Source organism: Mus caroli, chromosome 5 (assembly GCF_900094665.2).
Source record: "Mus caroli chromosome 5, CAROLI_EIJ_v1.1, whole genome shotgun sequence".
NCBI lineage: Eukaryota > Metazoa > Chordata > Mammalia > Rodentia > Muridae > Mus > Mus caroli.
The window spans coordinates 39,040,194-39,067,893 of NC_034574.1; the positions used below are offsets into that span (position 1 = coordinate 39,040,194).

A 27,700-nucleotide genomic window follows, 5' to 3' on the forward strand; every position below is an offset into this window, starting at 1 on the left:
CTAACCAGTACCCCGGAGCTCTTGTCTCTAGCTGCATATGTATTAAAAGATGGCCTAATAGGCCATCACTTGAAAGAGAGGCCCATTGGACTTGCAAACTTTATATGCCCCAGTACAGGGGAACGCCAGGGCCAAAAATGGGGAGTGGGTGGTTACTGGAGTGGGGGGGGTGGGTATGGGGGACTTTTTTTATAGCATTGGAAATGTAAATGAGCTAAATACCTAATAAAAAAATGGAAAAAAAAGTATGTGTTTTTCAGTTGTGAATAAAAAAACCACTACAAATTTCCAGAAAGCAGGCTATTATCGTGTGTTACTAATTAGTTTTTGATTTATTATCTAAACCTTTAGGTATATTTCAAACTGTACATTAATTAGTTAATTAATTACCTTCCAGTAATTTTGTTTGTTTTCTGTTTTGTGTATTGAGATGGTGTCTTACTATGTAACCCCAACTTAGCTTCAAACTCTCAGAAATCCTTGTGCCCTAATCCCTTAAATTCTGAGACTATCAGAATGTACAAATAAACCCAGCTTATAGTGTTTATTAAGTAATCACTAAAGACTTTTAAATTTTTTAAATGTAATAGCACCAATTCTAATATATATTATAACTGGAGGAGACATTGAAACTGCTACTAAAAGCTAACAAAGAAGCATGCTCACTCCAAATCACCAAACGAAGAGCATGAATTCAGTGAATCATGCTTTTCTTTGCTGATGTAGATTCTGTATTTCAGGGAAAGCTGGACCAGCTCTTCACGTTACTTTCCTCGCCTTAGAACTGGAAGCACTAGAAAATGTATTTTGAAAGACAGTGGGTTTCTAGAAAAATGAGGATAGATTCTTATATGCATGCAGCAACTGTTCAAAGCATGACACCAATCTACAAGCTCCTGACTATGTCAAATACATGATTTTAAGTTTCAAAATGATAAAAGGGCATTTAGTATTTAAAAGTAAGCAGCAAATGTCATTATTTATGGAACACAACAGTAAAACATTTTTCTCTCAAAAAAAAAGAAAAGAAAAGTATAACTGGGTAAAACCACATTAGAGACCAGAGACACAAAAACCACTTAGTGCAACTCATACTGTCCAGAGCCATTGAGACCATGACATCTGTGCCACTCTGCAATAGAGATGTCACAGATGCACACAGGGATGCATCCCTGTCATTAACCATGAAGGGCATCTCTGAGGAAGCTGTTTCTTTCTTCAATGATTAAGTTTTTTTTTAATTAGATATTTTCTTCATTTACATTTCAAATGCTATTCCCAAAGTCCTCTATACCCTCCCCCCTGCCCTGCTCCCCAACCCACCCACTCCCACTTCCTGGCCCTGGCATTTCCCTGTACTGAAGCATTGTTCTCCTACATAAAGTCTGATGGAATCATCAAGTGGTATAAAATAAGTAGTTCTGAGCAGTCAGTGAGTAGCTGCTGGGATCTTCTTATTGAGTGGGTCTTATTGGACATAATTTCTTTAACAATAAAGTTTCGATTCCCAGTAAAGGAAATCTAGAACCACAGGTTGCCCAACAGGTTACTGGCACTCTTTTTGTTTAATTGTTTGTTTTATTTCAACCAGAGCTTTATTCTCTCATAGTGGGACCTGGGCATCACAACTGCTGATGGTCAGATGTAGTTTGGGGGTTGTTTCTTTATGTACTTAGTCTTCCATTAATATCAGGTTTTCCTCTTAATTGACCACCAACTGTCTAGGAAGACAGATGTGATTCTCAGGCTAGCTAAAACCAGACATCCTTCTTCTCTGTGCTAATCAGTGGGATAAATGGTGAAAACCCACCTTTATTTTAATTCCTAATGTCTATCGTGCCATAAGATTCATGCACTCATTTATTAAACCATTAAATAACTCATGAATCCATGTTCCCTGTTGGCATCAAGGCCAGCATTGAAGTAACCCATATATTCATCTCATAATACTATGTGATATAGACATGATTAATACCTGAAGTCAAATACATTCAAGCAGACACAAAATGATTCTAGGTGAATTGAGACCATGACATTGATACTTTGAGGGAGAAAGACAAATATTCAGGAAATGAAATTACTTTCTGGAGGACCAGATCCTCATGACCAGCTGTCATGTCATGTGCCTCTTAAGGTGACTCAGCAGCTGGCGTGCAGCCCCTGGACACATGGAACTATACCCTTCTAGGTTTCAGGAGGACTCTGTGGAAATACTGTCCATAGAAAAGATAGTCATAGATTCTGGCCTTCAATTGCCCTCTCCCACTGCATTGCAATACCTGATCCTTTGCAAAACTTTACAACATGGCAACATCCCTGCCACAGTCATTACTATGTGTAGTGCCCAAATGCCTTATGCACATTATCAAGGAGTGATTACCCCAGAAATATACCTTTAGTCATACAATATTCTATGAGGCTAAAGTGAAGGAGAGGGAAGGGAGGGAGAGAGAGGAATATGAAGGAAATGGTTTCAGAATTCTTATACTACAACCACAATAAACACAACACAGGTGGGTAAATGAAGCAACAGCATTGAGGAGAGAGAGATCAAGGCTACTTTGATACATTAGGGGAACATCTCTGAATTCATAACACATTAAAACATACATTGCAAGATTAGTCTGAATAACTTAGTCAATATTGAAAACTCATTGTTAGAAGAAAAATAGAGTTGGGAGAGAAGTGGGTGAGTGGCAATTGCTCCACAAAGGGACCAATTGACAAGATTTCAGGCTAATGAGACCTGGTGACTATGGAGAACAAAAGCATTCCTAAATTGTTTTATTTATGCTTTTCTGTTTTGGAAAGTGAAATGTGCTTCTAACTGCTACAAAATAGTGCCTGCTTGTCGTGACCTTGAAGGTGGATGGTTGTTCCACAAATCTTCATTTTAGAGCCAATTTGGGATCAAGATGGAACAATTTGAATATAATGGATAACTATGAGAAACCTCAGCCTAGACTTCAAATTACACAGAAGGGTTAAGGGAACAATCAGAAGTTAACCCAAATTGTTCTGGATTTTGATTAGGAGGAGCAATAGGCTCATTGGTTATCCATCAAGTAGCAAGGGGTGAGGCACACAAAACATTTTCATGGGGCTTGAAGTGCTGCAAAGACCTTTTGATGTAGCATCTCACAAAGCTTTCGCTTATTGGAGGAAGCCACAGATGCTTCCAAAATGGCTTATTCCAAACCATGCAGCTGAGTTGAGTTCAGGGATCAGCCTCAACGCCCCCTTTCCTATGAGGAAGGCCAACAAGATGACTTTTCTTCTTTGTTTCACCACTCCCAAACTTCAACCATGTTAATGAAGTGCTCTGGAATCTCTATTTCCAACCTACAGAGCTGTGCTTGTGTTTAACAGGCCTTCTTTCTGTTTTCCTCTTCTGGCTCATCCTGTAAAGAACGGAAGTGGAAGTGGCTTCACTGAGCAGTTGACCACAAAGAGAAAAAGAATCTCACTGTGGCTGTATTTTGGCTGGATCTGGATAGCAGAAAGGACTTGTAGGCTCCCACCTGCTCAGGAACCTTCAGCACCAAGCTCTACACACTGCACTGGCCAATTCCCTACCAGAAGGCTGGTTTCTTGAATGCCCAGAAGGCATGGTGAAGCCAAGGCTCTTCATTCTTGTCAATAAAAGACGCTGGTGAGTGTGCTACAAATAGTTCTAGGCTCTTTGATTATGTCAGCTCATTTGGCACAATCCTGAGGTGGTCACTCTTGCCATGGAGAAGAGAGGTTCTATCACATACACTACATGGTCCTCTAGATCTTTCTCTAACACCACTTCCAAGAAAATTTTTCGTGAATGAATTGTGAGCCATATATGTATTTCCTAAAAAATGTGTCTGGCATTGACTAGGTCTGCTGAGAAGGCTCCAAGCAGCATGTCACTCAGATGATTGTGACAGTCATGAGACGACAGAGCAGACAAGCACCATTCTGCTACATGTCTAAGAAGAGCAAAGAAAAGCAGGATTCTTGGAGCACTGGGTGATCAACCTAACTTTAGAATGTTCGTTCTGGACTGACAACACTATCCTGGATTAGAGTCACGAAGCAGGCATGAAAAGGGCTTAAAGAATATGTATCACTTCCTGGGTCTTCTATCTTGAAAAAAATCATTGTGATTATTTGTGATCCTTATATATTTTATCAAAATAGGCATATTGAAATAATTTCTTTTCCTTTAATTATGGGGTAATGTAGGAACAGGATGTGTGTATCTCTGTGCACATCTCAGGGTGTGTGTGTGTGTGTGTGTGTGTGTGTGTGTGTGTGTGNGNNANANAGAGAGAGAGAGAGAGAGAGAGAGAGAGAAACACTGGCCAGTTGACTTTGTAATTAGCAGACAGTGACTCTGTATCCCCACCTGAGCCAAGATAGCCATGTATCTCCCTTTACAAAATCAAAAGGATTCTTGGGGCTAGGATGGAGCGTAACTGGTAATGTGTCTGAGGCCTCAGGTTTGATCTTCAGCAGCAAATAAAGTAGATTTAGTAGTGCAGACCTGTAACCCCAGCACCCAGGAGATGGATGCTGTTACCCACAGCTTCCCAGGGAGTACATAGCCAGCCTTAGGCTATGTGAGATGACATCACAAGACAAAACAAAAAAGACCCACCAGTCTGCTTTCCTCTGGAGAATTTGCTTAATCTATGGGAGGTCCACAGCCCTGAAACTGCAAATCTCTACATTCCCTGGGAAGAGTGCAGCAGCGGCAAGGTGCCTCTGAAACAAGGTCATATCCCAAATTCTACAACTCTCCAAATTCAGTACTACCACTTTCCTAGGAAGATGCCGACAATGCCACATGAACTGCTTATCCACAAGTGCATCCCACTTGTAGTCCCACCCAATAGGATAGAGTAAGGATAGGGGACTGTGTAGGCAGAGCAGCAGGGTCAGGACAGAGGAGGACCACTGAGTGATCCAAAGAATTATGGTACTGCTGGGTATTTCCTATTAGAGTAGATCCCAATACATCCTAGAGAATTTGAAAATGGCAGCAAAGCATGGCCTAGGGATGAAGTAGACCTGGCATAAAGAGCTCGGCTAAGGCTCGTTTTGCCAGCCACACATGCCACTTGATGAGATTATATTTCCCCAAATGTCTATCCACGTGTTCACTCACTCAGAGTATGACTGAACACCAATCATGCCATGTGCACTCTTGTATCAGCCTGAGAAGTCATCACTCAACAAAATCTCTATCCACCTGGAGGTAGCATTAGAATAAGGGGCAAGAGATGGATAGCAAACACATATTGCAGGGCTGGGGTAACTCACAGTTAGGACAATTTATAACTGCAAGGATCCTCTAAAGGCACAGAGGAAGATGAGAATATGAAGCTGTTCTAGTGAAAGCTGTAAATTACCCCAGAATATTTCTTACTGTTTAGTGTGGATAATTCAGGAAAATTTTCTACAGATAGTAAAAAAAAAAAAATCTAATAGGTAAGTCTTATTTTCTGCTCCCTGGTAGTTATCAGGGGGAAAAAATCCTCAGCTTTGAGCCCAAGGACAGTCAGACATCTTCCCAGCGTGGTGCACGGCGCCTGCATCCAGAATGGGTTAAGGTGGCAAGGTTTGAGAGTCCCACATAAACAGCATGTCAGATGTTCTAGGCAAGTTTCATCTTCTCTGTATCCCAGTCCTGGGCTGTCAATCAGCTGTCAGTCGTCCGCACATCAGCCGGGTGCACACATCACCAGGCTGTCAGCGAGACTGCTGATGAGACTCGGCTCCAGCCTGTCAATCATCTTTGTTTCTCTTCTCCACTCGGGAAATATTTTGGCTCTAAGAAACAAAGAAACCTGGGCAATGGTGGTTCACAGTCAAGAATTTCCTCCTGTTCAAGGACATATGATCTCTCACTAGCACAGATCCTGCCTCACCCTGGGTGATGTCTGGATATCGGATGGGCAGAAGGAACAGTAAGAATCTGTTTTGTTGGCACAGGCTTTAAGACTGTAATTCTAGTTAATTCTAGCTCTCCAAGCAGACCCTTCCAGAGTCTCCTCCTGACAAAGCCCAGGAACATAAAATAATGATAACTTGAAGTGATCCATGCTCTGCCTCAGAAAATAAACAGGCAACTGAATGAAAAAACAAGACAGCTTGGAGGGTGATGACTGCTTGGGTAGAAATTAGTCAGCACTGGCTTAGACAGCTGGGGAAGGAAGAACTGCTGGACTGATGAGGTCATTTCCTATCCTATCCTTTCTACAGTGCTGCTCCAGAGCCTGCGCTGGCTTGGGGCACTCACAAGGGAGAAGTAGGACCTCTACGAAGTTGAAATACCAATGTGGCACGACATACTCCCATAGATCATTGTCTGGCATACAGCCCCTCTCATTCAAAAGAGCCCACAATACCAAAATCTAAATAGATTCCCTAAAACAGGTTACCACAAGACAACACACCCATGATGCCTGACTGTCTCCTTTGTGACCCCACTGAGTCACCACATGTGGACATTAGCACAATAAATTGATTTGTCACACTATAGAATGAGATAATACTAGATTCTTTAAAACACCCTTATAATAAAACCAGAGGCATCATTCCCTTGGGGAACCTATTCCGCTGCTGTCAATGTTTTGAGCTGTGTTTATCATGAACCTATCCCCTATCAATTGTCAAGAGCTCTGGACAGACTGTTTCACGCTATGTAAGTTCCACCATCATCTCGGGGGTTTGCGACGTGGGACTGTTTTCCCCTCTGACAGTTTCTTTCACACGAGTCCTGTTGATTCTGAAAGCGTGTCTCTCTCCAGTGTAAGTGACCATTAATTGCGTTTGTGTTGATGTATCTAAGGCTCTTGGTCTGATAGTACAACTGGCAAATCTGATGCCTGACAAGTTGGCCGAACCTAATCAGGACAGATCAGCTGTTTCCCAAGGTGCCACCGGCTGTAATTTTGGGATCCTTACAGAGTTATCATTCGACAGAAAGACAAGGAACTATAATTCTGTCAACACTAATCCAAAACTGTGCGTTCAAACCAGCTGTGGCTTCCCCTATGCTCGAGAGAAGATAGCACTTGTCAAATAAATACCTGAGATCCTGGATAAGCAGAAATAAGAGGATGGGGATGATACTGTGATGGTGAGGGATTTTATTTAGTTTTTTAAAGGAAACCTTCACAAGTAAAAGCATGAACCCTCAGGCATAAAAGGGAGTAGCTGACTAGACACATGCCAAACCCCTATCTTTTTGTTGCCTGCTTCTCATTGGGCACCTTGGTGCATATTTGTTCCACTCTCTAAATCAGCAAATACTAGAACAGTCTAAGCCTCAGAAGGGAGTCTCACAATGGTGACCTGGGCTGCCGCTCCCAACAGTGCCTTGGTGGGACGCAAGCGCACTGTGGGGCAGTGGTCCGATTTTCAAGCTGACAGTTCAGCATGTCACGCTCAGACTCCTGTTGTTGCCTTGCAGCCACAAAAACAAGAGGGAATGTTAGGAAAAGGAACTACTGTCTTACTGTATCGCTTTGGTCCGTCTTCCAAACAAAATGAAAGTGTTAACGTGGCATCATCTTCAAAAAATTCAGTGGCAAACGCATCCCACCAGAGGTTGTCACTGTCCTGCAAAGAGACAGGCCATTCATTTAACAGGCAAAGGCAAAGGCAAAGGCAAAGGCAGCACTTATTTCAATAAAGACCAAGAAGCAAGCGGGGGCGGGGGTGGGGGGGAGAGCATTGGAGGAGGAGGGGTAACAAAGAAAGCAAACAAACAAACAAACAAACATGCAAACAACCAAACAAACCAAAACCATGGCTCCTTACTTAGCATATGATTATGTATATGACTGTTCTGGGAGGAGGCTGGTAGTTTGTAGTCCCTTTTCAATTAATTGCTTCAACTGCGGCACAAATTCCAGTTCACTAGACAAACTAACACCAACTCAACCAACTAAATATTAATTTTTGAGGAGATATTTGGAGAAATTTTTAAAATGTATTCTGCAAAGCAATGGCAGTGTCTTTATGAAAGGGCGTTTGTTTGATATAAATACACTCAAGATTGTGGCTTTAGTTTCTTTCGTTTGCTGTCTGCTGTCTTGAGAGTCCACATTTATCAGTGGAAAATATACACAATATTACAACCAGGTTAAGGATGGTCTTTTTTTTAAATGATTTGATGAAATAGGAATATTTATGGGTTTTCTTTTCATATAATGTTATCATTATAACAGACAGGCATTGCATCATTCACACACACAAACACACAAAAATGAAGAAGCAACTATCTCATGCCTGTGGATTTTTTGAAGGATTTTTTTTTAAGGCAATAACTTGTTTGTTATTAAAGCAACTGTGAAAAATAGAAAAGTTTAAGAGAACTCAGGAAGCCATTCACTAAGTCTGTTGCTCTTGCATTGAATGTTTTCCTTGTTGTCTAGAAAACACTTTAGGAAGAATGCAGCTGAAGGCCACTCAAATCACCACTGATCCCCAAGGGATAAGGGGACCCACAACAGAAGTGGACACAGGGTCCAGTTTAAAGGAAGCTAGTGTCCAATTTACCCCAAATTTTTAAGCAAAACCTTTTTCCCCAGATTGTCTGCTCTGGTGCCAGACTGGAGGAAAGATAGCTCCCAGCTGCCTGTCAGATGAGTGGAGCTAGGGGTTCGGAGGGTGAGGGGGACCACTGCTTACTAGGATCTTTTCCATATTCCCCCAAGACTAGGGACCTAGTGGAGACACTGAAACCTCCCAGCTGACCATTAAGCTGTCCTGCTTAAGAAAACATTTAAGTTGTTGTCACTGGAAAGCCTCAGGAATGAGCCTCCATTCCTCACAAGAACAATTAAGAAGCCTGGGAAGATTGATGCTGCCCTCTCCCACAGAAGGGAAGAAGCTCAGACAAATGAATATTTCTGTCTCTTTCCTTGGATTTCACCCAATAGCCACATTAAGGCCAATGCTTTCCTTCAGAAAATACAACACTAAACAAAACAACCCCAGGATAGTGAGCAGACCCTCACTCAAACTACCACTCTGTTCTCTTTTCTAAAAGTATTTTATTGATCACTTGCTATGTTTGGTGCCATATAGGTAAACATCTGAATTTAAAAAACAGGTTCTGCCCTCAACGTCCACTAGCAGAACACCAAATTAGTAATGTAAAGGCAGCCTTGACCATTTCTGAGACATTCACACCACATAAGCTTTATGTTATGGAAGTTTCTAGAACATTTAGAAAACTCCACGAGTGTGAAACTAGAGACATCAGTTTGGGAAATAAACCCCATTTGGAATGATGAACCCAGTGGTTTTGTCTGGCTAATGCTATTCTGACACCTTTTCCTGTGTCTTGCTATCTAATCCACAAATCTCTTATATTTGTTTTTACTTTGCTTTCTTCTTCAGCACAGGGATTAGCTTCAGGGATCTGGGCTGTTTCTCTCCTGCATCCTCTAGCCTACAGAATGGTGTCAGGCCCATGGTATTCTCTACAGAAGTGGTTCCATGAAGGAATGTGGTTACTCATATCATTTTCTGTGCTTTGCAACTGTAAAATCTAAACTCTCAGTGGGAAATCTACCCTACTAAGCATGTTCAAACACAGGGTGTCTAAGACGTTTCTCTACCTCTGTGCTCCTGCCACATGCCCCTAACCAGTCTTAGAAAGGGGAGAATTTCACATTAGGAAGAGAGAATAAGGAACAGCAAGAATATATCCCGCCTTGGGTCCCATTCTTCCCGTTGCTCTCTGCTGTGTAGTGTAGAATGTGCTGGCAGGCCTCATGCCCACGGTTGCTAGGTGCTATGCCACTGGTGCAAGTTTCCCTTCCTGGCTATTAGAACTTGGGTAGTTTAACTGACTTTGTAAAAAAAAAAATGCCAATAATCACAAATACAAATGTTATCAAAATAATATCCCCTAGTTGGGGTAGCTGTTAGAATGAACTTGGTTAGAGGCTTTAAAGTTCCTGCAGACATAGAATCCCATGAAGATCAAGAAAATGACATTTCTTTGCCTCTGTCCATCACTTCTACATGATTTCAAGGGCAGGAGCCACTCCATGTTCATAGGAACTGCATCAGAAAATGAATCCTATGAAACAATTTATGAATGAATCAAGCTCATTTTCACGTTTCACTCATTTGCAGCCCATAGACCAGGCTCCAGCATTTAGTTAAAGACCTGAGTGGAAACTAGAAAGCCATGTTTTTGCCTTGCTCATTGGTTGGAATTTTTCCCCATCCAAGTGATCTGACACTTGGGCTAGGAGATACAGCTGAAAAACGAACTAGTACAACACAAATATTAAGGAGAAGGCCAGGCTGAAGTAGACTGTTGGGAGAATAGATTATGCTTGGGCTAAAGTAAGGTTGGGAACTGACTGTGGATTACCGATTCTCAACAAAGCTTCCGTGAGTGAGAATAGAAGTTGGATATGACCCTGGGATGGATGTCACTTGATTCAAACAAACTGCAGGAGAGTTGATATGCAAGGGTACAGCAGGAGCAGTACCCTAGAACAATTGGTGTTGTTACACATCTTCAAAGAACACCCACAAATACATATGGAATATTTGAGTTCATATCGCCATGCCCATGAAATACTGGCTCTTTTTACTGACAGAGTTAATAACACTTCTTATTGTACCCATACCTTACTATACCCCAACCCAGGAACCTCACTGGACAAAACTGTCCTGCGAGCTTCACTGTTCGTTGACCTTTTGGTTTTTGTCTGATTTTCAGTTGTCATAAAAATTCTTTGCTATGTTTTCAGCGAGCAAGATGGCTTAGTAGGTAGAGATGCTTGGCATGTAAGCCTGAAAACATACATGCAATCCAAGAACCCACAGTGGAAGGAGAGAACTGACTCGTAAGAGTAGTACTTTGACCTGTACATGTGTGCCAGAGAATAAACATATTGTTTTCACAAACACAAACACAAACACAAACACACACACACACACACACACATGTAAATGCACACTCGCACACACACACACTAATAAAAATAATAAATAATAATAATAATAGTTCTTAAATTTAAAAATTCTGTGTTACATTTTAAGTTAGAAAAACACATGCATACAAAGTTTTTTTTTATTAATCTTTAATTATAAGGATACAAATATTTATGTAGGGGAGAAAAAAGAACTGGAAGAAAAACAAAAAATAAAAAATAAAGAAAAGAAAAAATTTACAGTCCTGTTTCAGCTGTTCATAAAGGAAGCTGTGTAAAGCCCACACACCAAGACCTGTGGGTTAGGAACAGGACCCATAACCCAGTGTTTCTAAGTGTTTTACATGCAATAAACTACCTTGTATTCATAACTGCCCTAATTGCTTCCAACAAGTGGAACTCTTGGCCTTATGGGAATTTATGTCTTTAACCTCTGTGTCACCCTAACTTGAATATATAAACTCTGTCTCTTAATAGTTTAATGACCTTCGCCAATCCACCCCTTTGCATGTTGGTTGCTTTGTTAAGGGACTACTAACCCGGGTGGTCTGTGAGGACTGAGAAGAAAGCTGCAAGTAGTGACTGTTTGGTAAACTCTGTTCTGAATAGTATCTCACTTGATGCTTACATTATTTGTAAAGAAATCTAAATCCTCAAAATGTTAAGCTGCTCAATAAAATTAAAAATAAGACAGTAGTGAGAAAGTTTATACACAGTCTGTCTAATTCCAAATCCACGTGCTCCTTTCCCTCCAATTTCTGCTGAAGTGATTTCTTTTTCACCGTGAAATGGATCACGGGAGTGAGAGCTAATAGACAGCTGGCGTACCTTCAAGGATGTGTCTGTCGTAGAAGATGCTTCCTCCTCCAGCCTTTATGACTTTGGGGACCCACTTCCCGTCACCTATTTTTTTTTCTGGTACTGACCTCCTCTTGCTGCCTGCTATAGCTTCTGGGACTGGGTAGCAATCTATGCATTGAAGAGGCTAGGCCTTTCTAAAAATGGAAGGTTACAGCCACAGTGTCCCCTGCTGAATGAAATTAGAACCCTTGCCAGAATATCCAAGAGTATGACCTGGTAGAAACGTGGCTCTTAGCTCTCTAGCTACATCGCCAGTCATGTGGTATGGTGTCGTTCTTATGGACTGGGAAATCAGGCAAACATCAAATCTTGTTCTCCACTTCTGCCTTTCCCTGGCCTAGTGTAGCTTGTCAATTTAGCCCCCCACTGAAGTGCACAGGAAACTGCTGTTGACTCATGGTCTTGCAGCATGCGTAGGCACAGTCCTGACTGTTGCCCTGCAGAGCTTAAGGAGGGGTTCTGTGTATCGTTATCTTTCCATCTCTGGCCAGATTCTTTGTAGAAATGAGTAACGGAGAGATGAACAAGAAACTGGAATGGCCAGGTGAGGCCCTACCAAGCTAATGGGTTTATTCCTGGAGTCCTGTAAGAAGCTGGGGATTTTGAGTGCAGAAGCCGGGGATGGAAGCAGTGTTTATGTCAAGAATTGGTTCCACAGTATAACCTTTCCCTCCCCCTCTCCATCCCTCCTCTTCCTTCCCCCTCCCCTCCCCCTCTCCAACCCCTCCCCCCTCCCTCCCACACATGCAACCAGGGCCACAGAGGGGCAGGGCCAAAGTTAGCATTCAGACAGAAGCTTCAAAGCCTGTCTCTCACTCCTGTCATTCTGGAACAGGCTCTCAGGTATGCTTCCTTATAGCACATGAACACATTACCGAACACATTCAAATGAGCCCGGATTTATTTACTTTAACGACTCAAGAGCAGAGCACAGGATGATGAAGATTGAAGCCCACTCTCCTGAGCTGACAACTGTTCAATGATAAGCTGGATTCCTTTCTAATGAATTGAAATAAATAAAAATAAATGCCTCGGGTCCCCATATCATACAGTATATTTCTCTCCTCCCCTGCCCCCGGGGGCAATTGTCTCCTAAAAATGGAATGATTCTTGCTAGCTCAATTCTAATTTAAATGCATACTTAATTACATGATATGCAATTCTATTGTTGCCAATGTTTTAAGTGCTAAAATATATTATTCTCCTCTTCTTTAAATAGTTTTTATTATTAATGGAGTTTTATAATTAATTATTATTTATTAATTATAAATTATCTAGTTTATTAAGAAAGAAATGTTTGTTTGTTTGTTTTGTGTACGTGGAGAAGGGCTCACAACTGCCATGACACATGCGTGGAGCACAACCTATGCTTCTTTCCTTCTCCCATGAGGTCCTCAGGGATGGAATTCCAGACATCAGGTTGGCTAGAAGGGCTTTTACCTGCTGAGTCATCTTGATGGGCCTGAAAATATAATTGCTTTGTTTGTAGATTTAGTTTCTTTTGTTCTGCTGGGGCTCATACCCACGTTTCTGTGCATGCCCAACCAAGTGCTCTATCACTGAGCTACATGCCCAGACCTCAATTATCTGTTTGGAGAGCCATCCACTTTATAGAGACCCGGCTCTTACTTTCTTATATTCGCCGAACACTACTGCATGAAATGAATATATTAACTTTCTTTAAACATTTTTCCACTAACAATATCAAACATCTTGCCACCATGACTGGCAGTGAGAACCTTGGTGGCAAGATTTCTGTAAATGTGTAAGAGTTTCTCAGGGACTGATATCTGAAGTAGCCTAGAAGAGGGGAACATGCTGGGCTGATTCCTTGGTCCTTTGATTAGGAAGAGCTTGGATTTCACTATTAAAGACTTCTAGTTTGATGGATGGATGCACAAGTAGAAATGAAACAAAGAGAACCTTTAAGTGATGTGTTTCTAAGTGGGATCAATAGAGACTGCAATGGAATTACAAAGCAGACACTGGCTCTGCCAGGAGGAAGAGCCTCTACATCTATGTGTCCAAGAAGAAGAAACAGTGGAGCAGAAGGATGATTGAGATCGGAAGAAAAGTCTGTTCTTAATTCAAAGGGGAGGGCTATGCTAGGAGCTTTCTTACCCCAAAAGGAGGACACATCTTGGCACTGTCGTAGAAAGCCCAAGTTCATCATGGTCCTGTGCAGTGACCCCGAAGAGTGATGGGATTCCAGACCCCCTAATTCATGTGCTTGTCTAGCTGTGCACCTGTCGCATACAGCTTCTGTTCCAGGGACCTGTCTTTTCCCAGCAAACAGGCACTTTCCATCCATGCTGCTGCTTTGTATTTGAACTCCCTGGCTAGTGTTCAACGGATATTTCCAGGTAAAAACTGGATTTCTTCCTCAACCCTAGAAAGCTATATAGCGATTTCCAGGCAAATAAACACAAAATTAACTAGGATGGAGGACTGGCAAGGGCAGTACTGTTGACAATTCTCATATATTTTAATTAGGTAAAAATACCATCGAAGCTCCTCTATCCTAAATAATCCCCCATATGCATTTAAGCGATTAAAATTCTTATTTCTTTTGTCCCATTCACAGGTGAGCCCAAGTCCCACTGACAGCCAAGTCATACATCAGGATGAGAGACACACTCATGCCAAATAGCAGAAATGATCCTTAATTATATTAAAACAATCCACAGAGGTATTTGCTCCCATCCCGAATTCTCTCCCATTTCCACTCTGTCCCTCTCCACCAAAAACATGATCTTGGTACTGGGGATGCCCCCCGGCATCTTTAACTTAAACACTGACAGGTTACGGGGGATTTTTGCCAGAGTAATTATTTTTCAATTCAACAATAATGAGAAATTACCATGGCAACCATTCATCACGTGGTACCCATATACCCCCCTCCAAAGAATGAGCTACACTTAAAGCATCTGCTCCTTAAAAATGTGTGTGTGTGGTTTAATTAAACTAAACCAGGTCAAAGTAGAGAGTGTTATGTAGGGGTCTGAGAGAGGGAGGTGGGAAGGGTGTTGAGTGGCTTCAGTACCTTGTGGTTTAGGCAGAAGACTGTCTCATGACACCTGTTCTGCGCACACATACTGGCTGTACATACTGATTTGTATCTCACCTGAATTTCAGTCACTCCCATTTGCACACATCAGCTAACGAACTGAAGACCAAGAGATCAGGGTCACCCTTGCATTTCTAAATGTCTTTGTTGTTCCTGTTCTTACACTGAGATAGATAGGAGACAGAAAAAAAATCTCTCAGAAACTGCCTTCGCTCTTACATTCAGTATTGGATATTTTTATTTTTAGGACAGTGTCTCACTGTGTGGCTGGGTCTCTTTATGTAGCTCAGGCTGGCCTCAAGCTAACAGCAATACTCCTACTTCAGTTTCCCCAGGTATTGAGGTTATAGATAACAGCCACCATGCTGCCTAACCCTTTCTGCTCTCATAATCTCTAGCTATCTTTTCTCCTAGATTGTGAATTTAAAAATAAGTCATGTTCATTCAGAACACGTTAATAATAATGGTCAACCCTGAACAGTGTGAAAGCTGCTGTTCTGACCTTTCCCAATATTATAGGTTCTTAAAGCTTTATGAGCAGACCCATCCAATGTGTCTCCTTACTGTGTCCACTTCACAGATAAAGAAATCAAGACTCAGGAATTTCACCACTTGTGCTCAGTTACACAGCTATTCATTTCCAAGGAAGAGCTCAAATGTGGGAAGTTCGGTGTCTACATTTGGACTCCCCACTATGGATGTAATATACCTCTATTCTCATACCCCACAAAATAACCTCAGCGGCATGAAATTCCAATGACTATTTACTGCACTGAATGTGAGCAGCTTTCCCATCTCATCTCAAATAGACAACCCAAAATGAGGCTTTCCAACACCCCTACAGAGTCTGTGAACAGAGAAACAAAGTAAAGCGTTTGGGCATATCTTCCCTTGCTAGCTCCTAACTGCAGAAGCAAGACGTGGATAACGGCAGGACCTTTAAATCCCCTTTCTTCTTCCTATTCCTCCTCCTCTCCTTTTCCGTCTCTTCCTTTCTTATCTGTAGGGTATTTTAAGGGGAACAGAACCTTCCGTGCTTCCATTCTTCTCAAATGATCAACTCTGATCTTGTTTATTCTCAGCTAAACTGTATTTTATTTGATGGTAAATGTTTGCTATCAGCCTCAGAGACATCCAAAAACTGCATGTTGCCATGACAGGAAACTGTCCCTGTCGACAGAGCATCTTGGAATTTCGAAATCAAAGGTTTTCCATGGAGAATGGAGTTGCTATACTCAACCCGATTCAAGTAGATGCCTCTGTGGAAAAGCGGCAGAGTAAAAATTACAGGAAGCCCTGGCCCTGGCTCTGGTTCAGGTCCATATGTCTCTTCAGTAAAAGATAGATCTTTGTCTTTTCCCAGAAAAATACCTAAGGATTTCATGCATTTCCTTTTCCAACTTTGACTCAATAAATCACAGTTATGAACATTGCAATAACAAACGTTGCATTGCATCATCAAAAAGAGGTGTGTGTGTGTGTGTGTGGTATGTGCTTTTGCTTCCCAAATTAAGCCCTTTGCCACCAGACTTATCACAGTTGGAAGAAAATAATTTTTTCCTTTTTACATTTGCATTCCTGCCGAGATCTTACAATCTCTACTTGTGCCTTTTGTTTTGCAAAGACACAAGACACTTGGCAGGTGTGTAACCAACAATAATACAAGTACTTCTCTTCACTATATGTGGCCTTTAGTCTTCACAATGTCCCTCTTAGGTTAGTGACTTCCTTATCACAATTTCATGGAGAAACTTTAATCTCTAGGATATTAAAAAAATGGGCCCAACTCACAAGAGGTATATAATCTCTTATAATTTAAGAGATAATTTAAAAATAAACCAACCAATATCCAGATGAGAAACCCCTTTCAAGTTTTCAGTAAGGAGAGCCCAAGAGACTCCCCAAACAGTATATATCACTGTTGTGGTTTCTCAGAGACTGAGAAAAGTCCCCATTGCTGAAGATAACATGAACACCGAACAAAAGGTCCAGAGGAGCTGAGCTAGGTCTGACCTGAAAAATCCCCTCCCGAGAACTAGCTTTCCTAACACTGAATGATGCTCTACAAACTTCCAAGGGAAGAAAGCAACCAATAGTCCCACCCAGCTGTGTGCCTATGAACCACAGTGACAACCAGCATGATATGCACTAAGCACGATATGACACCATAGCACTACGGGAGCAATAGTGGGACCCACCTCTTGTCCATAACCAACAACTCTCTAGGTGGACCTAGGCATGCTCAACAGGAAGGAAATCATGCCTTATACTGGAAACTTGGCCAATTACTGGAGGCTAGTGAACTCATGGATCTTAGAAGAGCACTTATTACTGTCACTCCACTAAACTCCCACAGTACCTAACTGCATTTAAACTATTTATCACTGTACCCACAAATAAGTGTGGCTCTCACTCCTCAAAGAACCTTTTCCTTGCAACAGATGGAGATTATTACAAGAAACCACAACTAGTCAAAATACAGAGAATGCATAGTTACAGAGTGTGCAGCCCCAGTGGATGCATCTACAATACAACTCCTGCACCTAAGACTCAGAAAACACCAACAGACATCCTAGCATGGTAGAGAGAAATCTCACAGGGCCTCACCACTACACAAAGAAATACTGACAACTAAGAAATTCTAAGAGCTAGAGAAAGAGTCTTTACCAAGGATGGGCACCCCAATTATTTATTTAATGCCAACAGATCACACCTGAAATACAAGTTAACACTGAATGGGCTAGGCATTGTGTGTGTGTGTGTGTGTGTGTGTGTGTAACAATAACAAAGAAAAGGAAATCATGATTGAGAGGGGGCAAGGGAGTAGTAAATGTGAGGGACTGGAGAAAGGAAAGAGGAGATGGAAAACTATGTAATTGTATTTTAATTTAAAAAGAAAAAGATCCAAGGTCCCAGACCAATTAAATGGCAATGCGGGAGACTTGCTGGGCTCTTTTCTGTGAAATTCATTTTCTTATTTTATGCTTAAGCATGGAAGAATGCCATTTAACATATCAAAAATAATATACAGGAGACCCTATGTGAAGCTGTCTTGCAAATGATCCAGTGATGTGTCATTCTAGGTGCATAGGTCTCCTGGTTGGCAGTTCTGTAGTGGGGACCACCACATGTCAGATGACATCATACCCTAATGCATTAGTCGTCCCAAGTGGCAGAGATTCCATGAGGCGGCACTAACTGGATATACTGACAAGACCTCACCATGGAATCATGGGCAGCATTTTGTCCTCCTGCAAAAGCACAGGCAGATGAGAACAGCTCTGGGAAAACTAGAAAGATTCAACAGCTTTTTTTTCCCTGACCCATGCCAAATGTATCAAAATGGTTGATCAAATGATAAATCTTTCTTTAGATCTGCACCAAACCTAAGAGGACTATGCTAGGACTCAGGCCTCAGAATGCCATTAGAAAAGAAAGCCCAACTGATTTTTCTCTGGGGTTGGGGAAAAATGACACGTTGTTGTGCAGAGAAAAAAATCCTAAAATAGAACCTCAACACATCTTGATGATATTCCAATGTCTCCTTTCTGTTCTCTTCGAGAGCTCTTTCACTGGGTGTTTTATATGCATGACATCCTAGTCTTTCAGTCTCCAGCTTCCCTCAAGGACGGCAGTTCCAACTGGCTGCTGACCCTCTGCTAAAGGACACACTGGCCTCTGACTAGTCAGGGCTGCAGCCAGGCCCTCTCAATTGTAACTCTAATCTGTTCACTGTCTTAGTGCGTCCCTCCCCTCAGTCCTCACAGCTGCTTATTGCCTTGAGCATACAGAGCTGTAGACCTGGGACTTTGTCTGGTACCCCATCTCATTTACCTTCCCTACACTGCTGAGGGTTTGGTCTTTCCCATAGACTCCTTCCTTCTGTCGCAGGCCACAGTCCATGTTCTACAGGGTGCTCTGGGCCAGTTTACCCTTCTGAGGCTCTGTGTATATTTTCCTGAACTTTGGTGTAGTTTTCTGTTCCTTGTCAATCCAATCTCAGGTTCGTTGTCACTTCAGATCATCCAACCCATGGACTCCCTGTAACATCAGCCTGCCTCCCTCCGGTGAAGCATTCCACTGATTGGTTTGTTGTTTATTGTTTTGTCAATGAGAAAATGATTCATGAGACCCTGTTTATTCTTTACCATGAAGTATATAGGATGGGTGCTTATTAAATGACTACCAGAATAAATGAATATACAAGAAGCATGATAAACAATAAAAATATGGAACGATAAAAAATAATAAAATAAAAATAAATTCACTGAAGAGAATATTCTAATCTCCCTTTAAACTTCCACAGGGAATTATTTAAAGTAATGTTTACTTGTGGCTTATAGCCCTGCAGACCTATTTGTACCCTATAATGTAAATGAAGAACACTGGCCAGAGAGGCAGAAAGGTAGGATAGACAGGAAAACAAGTGCACACGGGGAGGGAGTTCCAACAGAGTATTGTTAGACAGGAGGGTAAGGTGGTGAGACCCTACTGTTCAAGGCACACAGAGGGTTGGCATGGTCCAATTCGATGCAAACACACAATAGAGTACCAGGGGCTTACCAGAATCTTTATTCCATTGAAATATTTAAATAAATACATTCCATGAATTAAAAGAATTAAAAATATTCATGCCCTTTGACTCAGTAATTCTATTCCTGGGAATCCATCCAAAAAACATAATCCAAAAATATGTAAATGCTTTATACGCAAAATTATTCACCATGGGAGTACTCATAATAGGGAAAAAAAGAGTCAGGAACAATGTGCTTATTTTACCATGCAAGAATGGTTCAAGAAACTATATGGACACTAGAAAGAAAATAGAAATTTTAAGAATACTGTTTACATACAGCTTATAGCACCAACACAGTATTTGTACATTATAATATGCAGTGAAGAAGACTGGCTGTAGAGGCAGAGCGATAGGACAGAATGGGAAAGAGAGCAGCAGACGCACACTTAGAAAATGGGTGAAAAACAGAAAGAGCATGGTCAGGCAGCAGGGTCAGCGGGTGAGACGCCACTGCTAAAGACATCATTCACTTTGGGTATAGGACTTAGAAAAAAAATCAATCTGGCCAAGAATCTCTCCCTGCCTGCTAGCTTTCACAGTAGTAGGAAGTCCTAGAAGAGACACGAGACCTGAGGTCTTCCCCAAGGTTAGAACCTGTATGCTACAGTACTGACCTTCCCAGCAAGACTTCCCTATAGGGACTGGAGTGGCACAATGCTTATGGGTTCAATCAGTTATTTCTTTATTGACCATGGGGTCTGTTAATAGAAGGAATTACATGTCTGGAACTATGAACCTGGTCAGGATGAAACATTTGCTCAATAGTATTGTCACTATTTTTTGAAATGTTAAAAAAAACAGATTATACCTCTAGTAATTAATATATTCTATATGGAATAAGCACATGGCGGTAGAAAATAAATTTCAAACTACTAGTAGAAAATAGGAGAGAGTATCTGACATTTTTTACCTTCAGAAAAGTGAGGCATTGTAAAAATACACCAAGAAGACAGATCATATGACAAACAAACAGTCCCGCCTGCGTATCTCAAAGAATTATCAGTTTGAATGTCAAAAGGCTTGATATACAAGTGACCGTCTTTGATGGGGAATCATGCCTACCACAAATAACAAACAACCAAAAATCAATTTAGCATAAAAAATTAAGGGATGTGAGCCTGTCATTCCCATAACATAATCCTGATTTGTCAATAATGCTATTTATTTTGTAATTCGAAAATGGTGATAAAACTAAACCACTGCCTACTCAGGACAGTGTCATTGATTTTTTTTGTTGTTGTTGTTTGTTTGTTTTTGTTTTTTCAGTAAAAACATTTGTTGGTAAACAGGTGAGAAAAAGGTGGATCTCTAATACTCTGCTTCTCAACAGTGTCTTAAAAACTCCAGGGATGGATAGCTCCCATAGCTCCAGGGATAGCTCCCATAGCTCCAGGGATAGCTCCCATAGCTCCAGGGATAGCTCCCATAGCTCCAGGGATAGCTCCCATAACTCTCAGCAAACAAATCCATTCTCCTCATCCTGTCTTCTCCCTGACATCACTGAACCTAACAGCTTCTTGACTTTGAGCTCTGTGTCTTGCGGAGGCGCCATGCTTGTTATTCCTTGTTATCATGTGTGGCTGTGTGTGTGTGTGTGTGTGTGTGTGTGTGTGTGTGTGTGTGTGTGTGTGTAGGCACTGTTTGGGAAGGAATGTGAGTTTAGTTGGATGTTGTATTCAGTAGGAACAGGTCTTTGAAACTTATACTGATTTCTAATTTGGGTCCAGCTGTTACTTTTTCATCTGCTATGATGTGTAAAAAGCCACACTATAGGTTCCTATCATCACTGACCATGCATCTCCAGCCACCACCCCTTTCCTGCTATGATGACCTACACACTCTGAAGCTGTAAACTCAAATAAGCCCTCATCCCTTAAGTTGTTTCTGAAAGATATTTTATCACAGTGATGAGCAAAGCAACTAATATACCACATACAAAGAGAAAGGATCCAATGTCCATTGTACTAACTTAAGGCATATCTTTGACTTGGCAACCAGTGTCAAAGAGGTCTTCTACATGGGTAAGGACCTCAGATCCTGGTAGTTGTGTGTGAACTATCAGAACTATCTTGGAACTCTCTCCCAGAAGAATCAACAGTCACCTTTGAAAGATATTAACATACAGGCATCACACACACAGACACACACACACACACACGCAGAGAGAGCTTGGAGAGGGAGAAGGTGAGAACACAAATGTGCTGTATCATCTTAACCTATATAACACCTGTACAATAATTCTTCTTCCCTTAAAAGCTCTATTATCCACAGGTTGCTTATTGCTGCTCTCCACACTTACAGGCACTGATGTGCTTGACACTGCCTGTCCTCACCCCACCTCTGCATGACCACTGCTCCCTTCCCATTGGTCTACATAGGATTGTCCCAAACAACTTCTGCCAGCACCGGCTAGAGCACCTGGAATCCAAGGACTATCTTTTCTGCACCTAATCAATTTTCCGAAAGAGATCAATGCTGGACATACAATATCCCATACAGCATCTCATTTGTTTTATTTGTGCCTTGACTCGAGGAAGTTAGACAATTTGCACAAAATTACCCAACATGCAAGTACCAGATTCATAAACACCCAAGAATGCTCCAACTTCCAGTGAATGTACATCTATTTTGAATAAAAGTGTTTAACAACACTAAAACTATTTATGGATGACAAATACATATAAAAATTAACATGACAAACATGTAAACATTACCTACATGTCCCTAGACTTTATATTTTCATATCAGAGTGAAAATAAGGACAATGATAAGAATTACTAGATCTTTTCTCTGGAGGAGGAAGAGTATTGCTTTCCAGTACTTAGACTAAAACGACAAGTGGCACTAGAATTTACAAAAGAAGAAATGAAGTTCAGGAAAAGTCAAGAAGTTTGATTGACGTCACTTGCAAATGAAAGCAAAATTCAAATTTACACCCCTGAAATGGCTAATTTTGCATGTCCAACTGAGTCCCAGGTGCTCAGATACTTGGGTAATGCTACTTTGAATGTGTCTATGATTGCTTTTTCAATGTTGTTAACACATGTTAACCTGTACTAAGTAGACCTTCTCACTGTGACTGGGTATCATCAAAGCAACTAAAGAGTGGATAGAACTAACAATATCCTATCTAAGAAGTAGCTCCAGGGCTAAGGTGGCTTAGTCTGTAAAGAGACCTAAGTTCAAACACATTTAAAGGCCAGGTGTTGGGGATAGAAAGATGGCTCGGCAGTTAAGAGCACTGACTGGGGTTCTAGAGGACCCAGTTCAATTCTCAGCACTCCCATGGTGGCTAACAACCATCTATAACTCCAGTCACAGGAAATCCGAGTACCAAGCATGCACTTGGTACATAGGTATACATGCAAACAATATACTCATACACATAAAAAATAATAAAGGCAAGTGTGTTTGTGCTGTGGAAGCAGAAATGGGTGGCTCTCTGGGGCTCAGAGTCCAGCCATTCTGTTCTACTTGGCAGGCTCCAAGCCTGTGAAAGATCCTGTGTCAGACAACGAAAGTTAAGAACAAGGCAGAGAGAAAGGTTGTTTTTTGTTTTTGTTTTTGATTGTTTTAGGTGTACAGCACCTGAGGGACAGTATACATGTGCATACATATACAGGTGCACACATGCATGGACACACACATAGATAGATCCAGACATACACACAGGTAGACAGACACTCAGAAGCAGGGGTTTCGACCTGACTGCATGAGCTTGGCCTTTGCTTTGTCCCGCTCATGTACTCTAACTCAACATTATTGCATTTTGTGTCTCTTGGGGGGTCTGGTGCTCTTGCGTCACCTGCCGAGTTGAGAATTTATCAATCTTCATAAGACTGTGCACCAATCCCGTATCATATAGATACCTTCTCTTAGGTCTGCTTCCTTTGAGAGCCCTAACACTGCGCTAAAGCCCTGGTATGTTACCATTCTCTGTATTAAGTAAAAATAGAGCTATTTTCCTCCAGGTAAAGAAACAGCATTAATTATCAATAGTGTGTGGCAAGGGACTCACTAACACATTTCACTACATGTTATTTGTTTTGTTCTAACACTTCAGAAGCAGCCTTTATTCCTATTTGTTTACACGTTAGAAAAATCACACTGCAGGTTGGAGACAGGTAGGGGAGAGGCTTGGGAATTCCAGGAGCCTGCCTGGCTCTATAGCTCTGACCCCGGCTGTAGTTCTTCCAGTGTAAAATGTCAACAGCATAAACCTTACTGGTACAAGATATGTGAGGTTCATGTGACATTTGTGGAGGGTTGCTGCTTGCAGTGCCCCTCTTTCCCAAACCATAGGAAGACAAAAAGCAAAGGAAGCAGGCATCCAACCTGATGACCTGGGTTTGCTCCCTGGGAGACACATCATGGAAAGAAAGGACATACTACATTGGCTTCATCTATTCCTTGTCCAGCCATTGTAACAGAAGGCTAAAAATGATTCCCAAATAATAAAGGGAATTATACTACATGATTGTAGAAGCTCGGAGAGTAATTCCAGTGCAGGAGCAAGTGATTACACATTGCAACAAATTAAATCTCAAAAAAAAAAAAAAAAAAAAAAAAAAAAAAAAAAAAAAAAAAAAAAAAGCAAAGGGAAAATCAAACACAACCAAAGACCCCTCAAGTTCCTTAGAAATGCTATTTAATAAAGCAAACTATATTTCCTATAGAATTGCAGGCTAGGAACATTTTGGCCACAAAGAGGCAATTAGACAAAACCAAGGACAAACACGATGACTTTGTAACAAGAAGCCATTTCTCATATCCACCCTGCACCAAACCACAGGGCACAGAATGGCTGAAGGGCTTGTATGCCGGCACATGGCTAAGATCAGCCGAGACAGGAGTCCCAGAAGTCAGCTCTGCCTTGCCTTTTTGCTAGAACACAAAGAACATAAAGCTTCAAACCAAGTAAAGGCCAGGCATAAACTGCCAAGTAAGGACAGCCTCCATGGGTGGCCCCTCTGGCCCTCTATGATTTAATGAGAAGAAAATGCAAGGTCTGGCTTTGCTCTCTTTGGCCTTGGTGAGAAAGTGGCCCCATTCCTAAGGCTGGATTTGATCAAGGCTGCATCCCCCCTTGCCAGCCATAAACATCTAATGTAATTTTCAGTGAGCAGCATTCCTCACAGTAGAGGCACATAAGTCACATGCCTGCAACGTGGAACTCTTCTTGTTACAGAAGATGAGGAACAAGACCAGTCTGTCTCACTGTCACTCTTCCATATCCCTCAACCCCTTTTGTCCCTTGCTAGAGTAATTTCTTTCTATTTTCTAAATACCACATGCTAACTTTTTCTTCTTTTTGTTTTTTTTGGAGGGGGTGTGTCTGTGCTTATTCGTCTTGCCCTTCACATCTTGAAGATGTGTCCTCTTTAATAATTAAGGCCCAGATGCAATGTCATCTCTGAGAAGAAGCCTTTCTCAGCACTGTCTAGCTGAAGTGGCTGAAGTGACTGTCCCCTCACCCTGATTTATGTCCTTTTAGGAGCTTAGAACTGTTCAAAGAGATCTATAATACTAACATGCTCCTGTATGTTTGCTAGTAAACCTGACCCTTCCCTCAACCTAGACCATAGACTTCAGAAATCAGAGGTTTTTGTGGTTTCATTGGCTTTCAACTCATTGCTCGAATTCGGACAGAGAATGGGTACTTGATAATATCAGTCGAATGGCAGGATGGTTCAGTGAGTAGAGATGCTTGCTCCTAGACCCACGCATTAGAAGGAGAAAACTGACTTTGACATGGGCACCTACATATATGTGGGCACACACATAAACACAATACAAGTAAAAATGTAAAAAATAAAAATACTATCAGCAGGAGGATAGAAGGATGCCTCAGTGGTTCAGTGTGCACTGTGCTTGTACGGAACTCTTTTCAGTTTCCAGCACCCACATCAGCTATTTTACAAACACTTGTAACTGGCTCAGGGGGATGAACTGATTCTGGCCTCCACATACACCTAGACCCCCATCCACATACCCACACACTGCTGCACATAGCCACACAACTCAAACTAAAATAAATCTTAAGAGATTAATATCAGTAGAATTAGATAGAAATGTGGGTTGCTTGTGGTTTCTAAGGCCTTAGAAAGTCTGCTGTAGCCAAGAACCTCTTTTGTTTTGTTTGTCTTTTCAAGGCTGTTGAGTGTTAAGTGTTTTTCAGAATCTAAGACTGTGGCAGTGAGTGTTAAGTCTTTCCACTATCCAGGAGGAATTTGGATCAGAGACAGAAGGAAAGAAAAGGATGTGCCCAGCAACTCAGCACCAGGGGTGGAGCTTGTGTTGTTCTGAAGGAGGGGCTGGAACCAGAACCACAGAAGAAGATTGTACAGGTTCCCACTGTAAAATGCTGGGTAGGCTGTGCCCCTCGAGGTGCTGTAGTGACGTGCCTTAATCTTGTACAGTTTAGGCTGTCACTGCTCTCACACTCAGGCATGTCAGCAGGGCTGGATCTTACAGAGATCTTACAGGACACATCTTTTCTACACCTTTCCCCAACTTCAAGGATGCTGCTTGCTGTCCTTGCTGTCTCTTGGATTCCAGATGTATTATCCCCATTTCTGCTCAATCATGATGTGTCTGTGTGTGTCTTCCTGAGCCTGTCACCTCCTCCTGATATTTCCCCCTCCTCATCTCTTCCTTCCTCCTTTGTCTTTTAGTACTGCTAAGTCAAACTCAAGGCCTCATTCTTATGATGGGTGATTGATTGCTCATCCCTGAGCTACACTCTCATCCCTGTTTTCTCCTCTTATAAAGACACTGGTCACCGGGCAAAGAATGAAGCTCAACCTTTGCACAATCCCTGTCAGAGAGTAGGTGCTAAATAACAGGTGAATTGAGACAGGCAATGTGGCTCACTGCGTAAAAATACTTTCTGCTGGGTCCATAGCATGTATGAAGCTCTGGGTCCAACCCCCACCCTCACATAAAATAAGGTGGGGCAGTGGTGGTGGAGGTGTGAGCATGTCTGTCATTTCTAACACTGAAATTAGACACGGGAATCAGAAATTTCAAGTGCACACTCAACTACATAGAGTATGAGCACATCCTGGGCTTCATGATATCCCTGAGACTTTGTCTCTAAAACACACACACACACACACACACACACACACACACACACACAAATATAGTCATTGGCCCCATCCTAACACAGTTGTGTTAGTCCTATCCACAGTGGAGCATGGGTAGGGCTATTCAGCAAACAACAGAACCTCATTTACTTCCCACTCTCATTTCTATGTGGGTGGCCAAGCGGGAGTGAAAAAGACCATCAGACAAACCCAGGCCACTCACACTCAGAAAGAGCACTTTGTTTCTCATAAGCCATAAAAAGTTTTCAGATAACACATTTGCTTCAGAAAGGATAGATTCTTAAATGAGACTGATTTCAAGATGGGGCATCTTGTGGTGTGCACTTAAGGAGGGAAAAGCAAATTGCAAAATCATCACTCATCTGAGCAGCCAGGAGCTGCTAGCAGCATCCCAAGTTCAAGTCCAGGACCAGGAAGCCAAGTACTAAGATGCTGCCTCCAGCTCTCTACCCCCTGCAGCTAGCCAGCCAGGCTGAGGCATTAGTTCCACCTTGTTCTCTGAAATGGCAACATAGGGAAGAAACAGAGCAAGCTTTGTGGAAAGCTCAGGGTTCCCAAAATAACCCTGCCATGCTGAGAAACAAGAAACAGTGGGGGATGAAGGGTCGGGTTCTCTTGCACTAATTTTAAGACTGGGGTGGCTCTAGACATAGCTATTTGTACTTGTTAATTTCATATCCAAAGACACTGATGTTCAGGCTAACTTACTGTGTGTTCGCCCAATGAGTTCTGCTACCTCCCAGGATGGTGGAAATCAAGAGTGGCACAGCCACTCTTTCTTGAAAGCTATGATGATTAAACGATAATGCAATGTGCCTGGAAGGGAGAAAACACTCCACAATGGCTTGCTATTATTAGTTTGCATTCAACAAATAATAATTGGGCTTTGACTATGTATTAAACTGTGCACCAAATGATGGGGATAAAGTAATAAATGAAATAAATATTACTGATCCCCTAACACCTCCCCCCACACAGCACACCTCAGGTAGAAGAGATGCAAGACCTAATAGCACAAATTCACAAGTACTCTCAATGGTAAGAGTGGGTGCTTAAGGTCAGCTTATGATATCAGCATGTGTCAGAATTGCCATCAGTCAGGCTTGGTGCTGGAATGCCATGGCCAAGGCGCTTCAGGGTTTTA

General features: G+C 41.8%; 1 protein-coding gene across 8 annotated transcripts in view; it reads right to left on the bottom strand.

The window, feature by feature from the left end:
* Ldb2 (LIM domain binding 2) overlaps window positions 1-27,700 on the bottom strand; it is a 337,912-nt gene that overhangs the window by 196,922 nt on the left and 113,290 nt on the right. For all 8 annotated transcript variants that reach the window (XM_021162308.2, XM_021162311.2, XM_021162310.2 and 5 more), the window contains exon 2: window positions 7,497-7,599. In XM_021162308.2, the coding sequence (XP_021017967.1) occupies window positions 7,497-7,599 (103 nt within the window). The remainder of the gene's footprint in view (window positions 1-7,496; window positions 7,600-27,700) is intronic.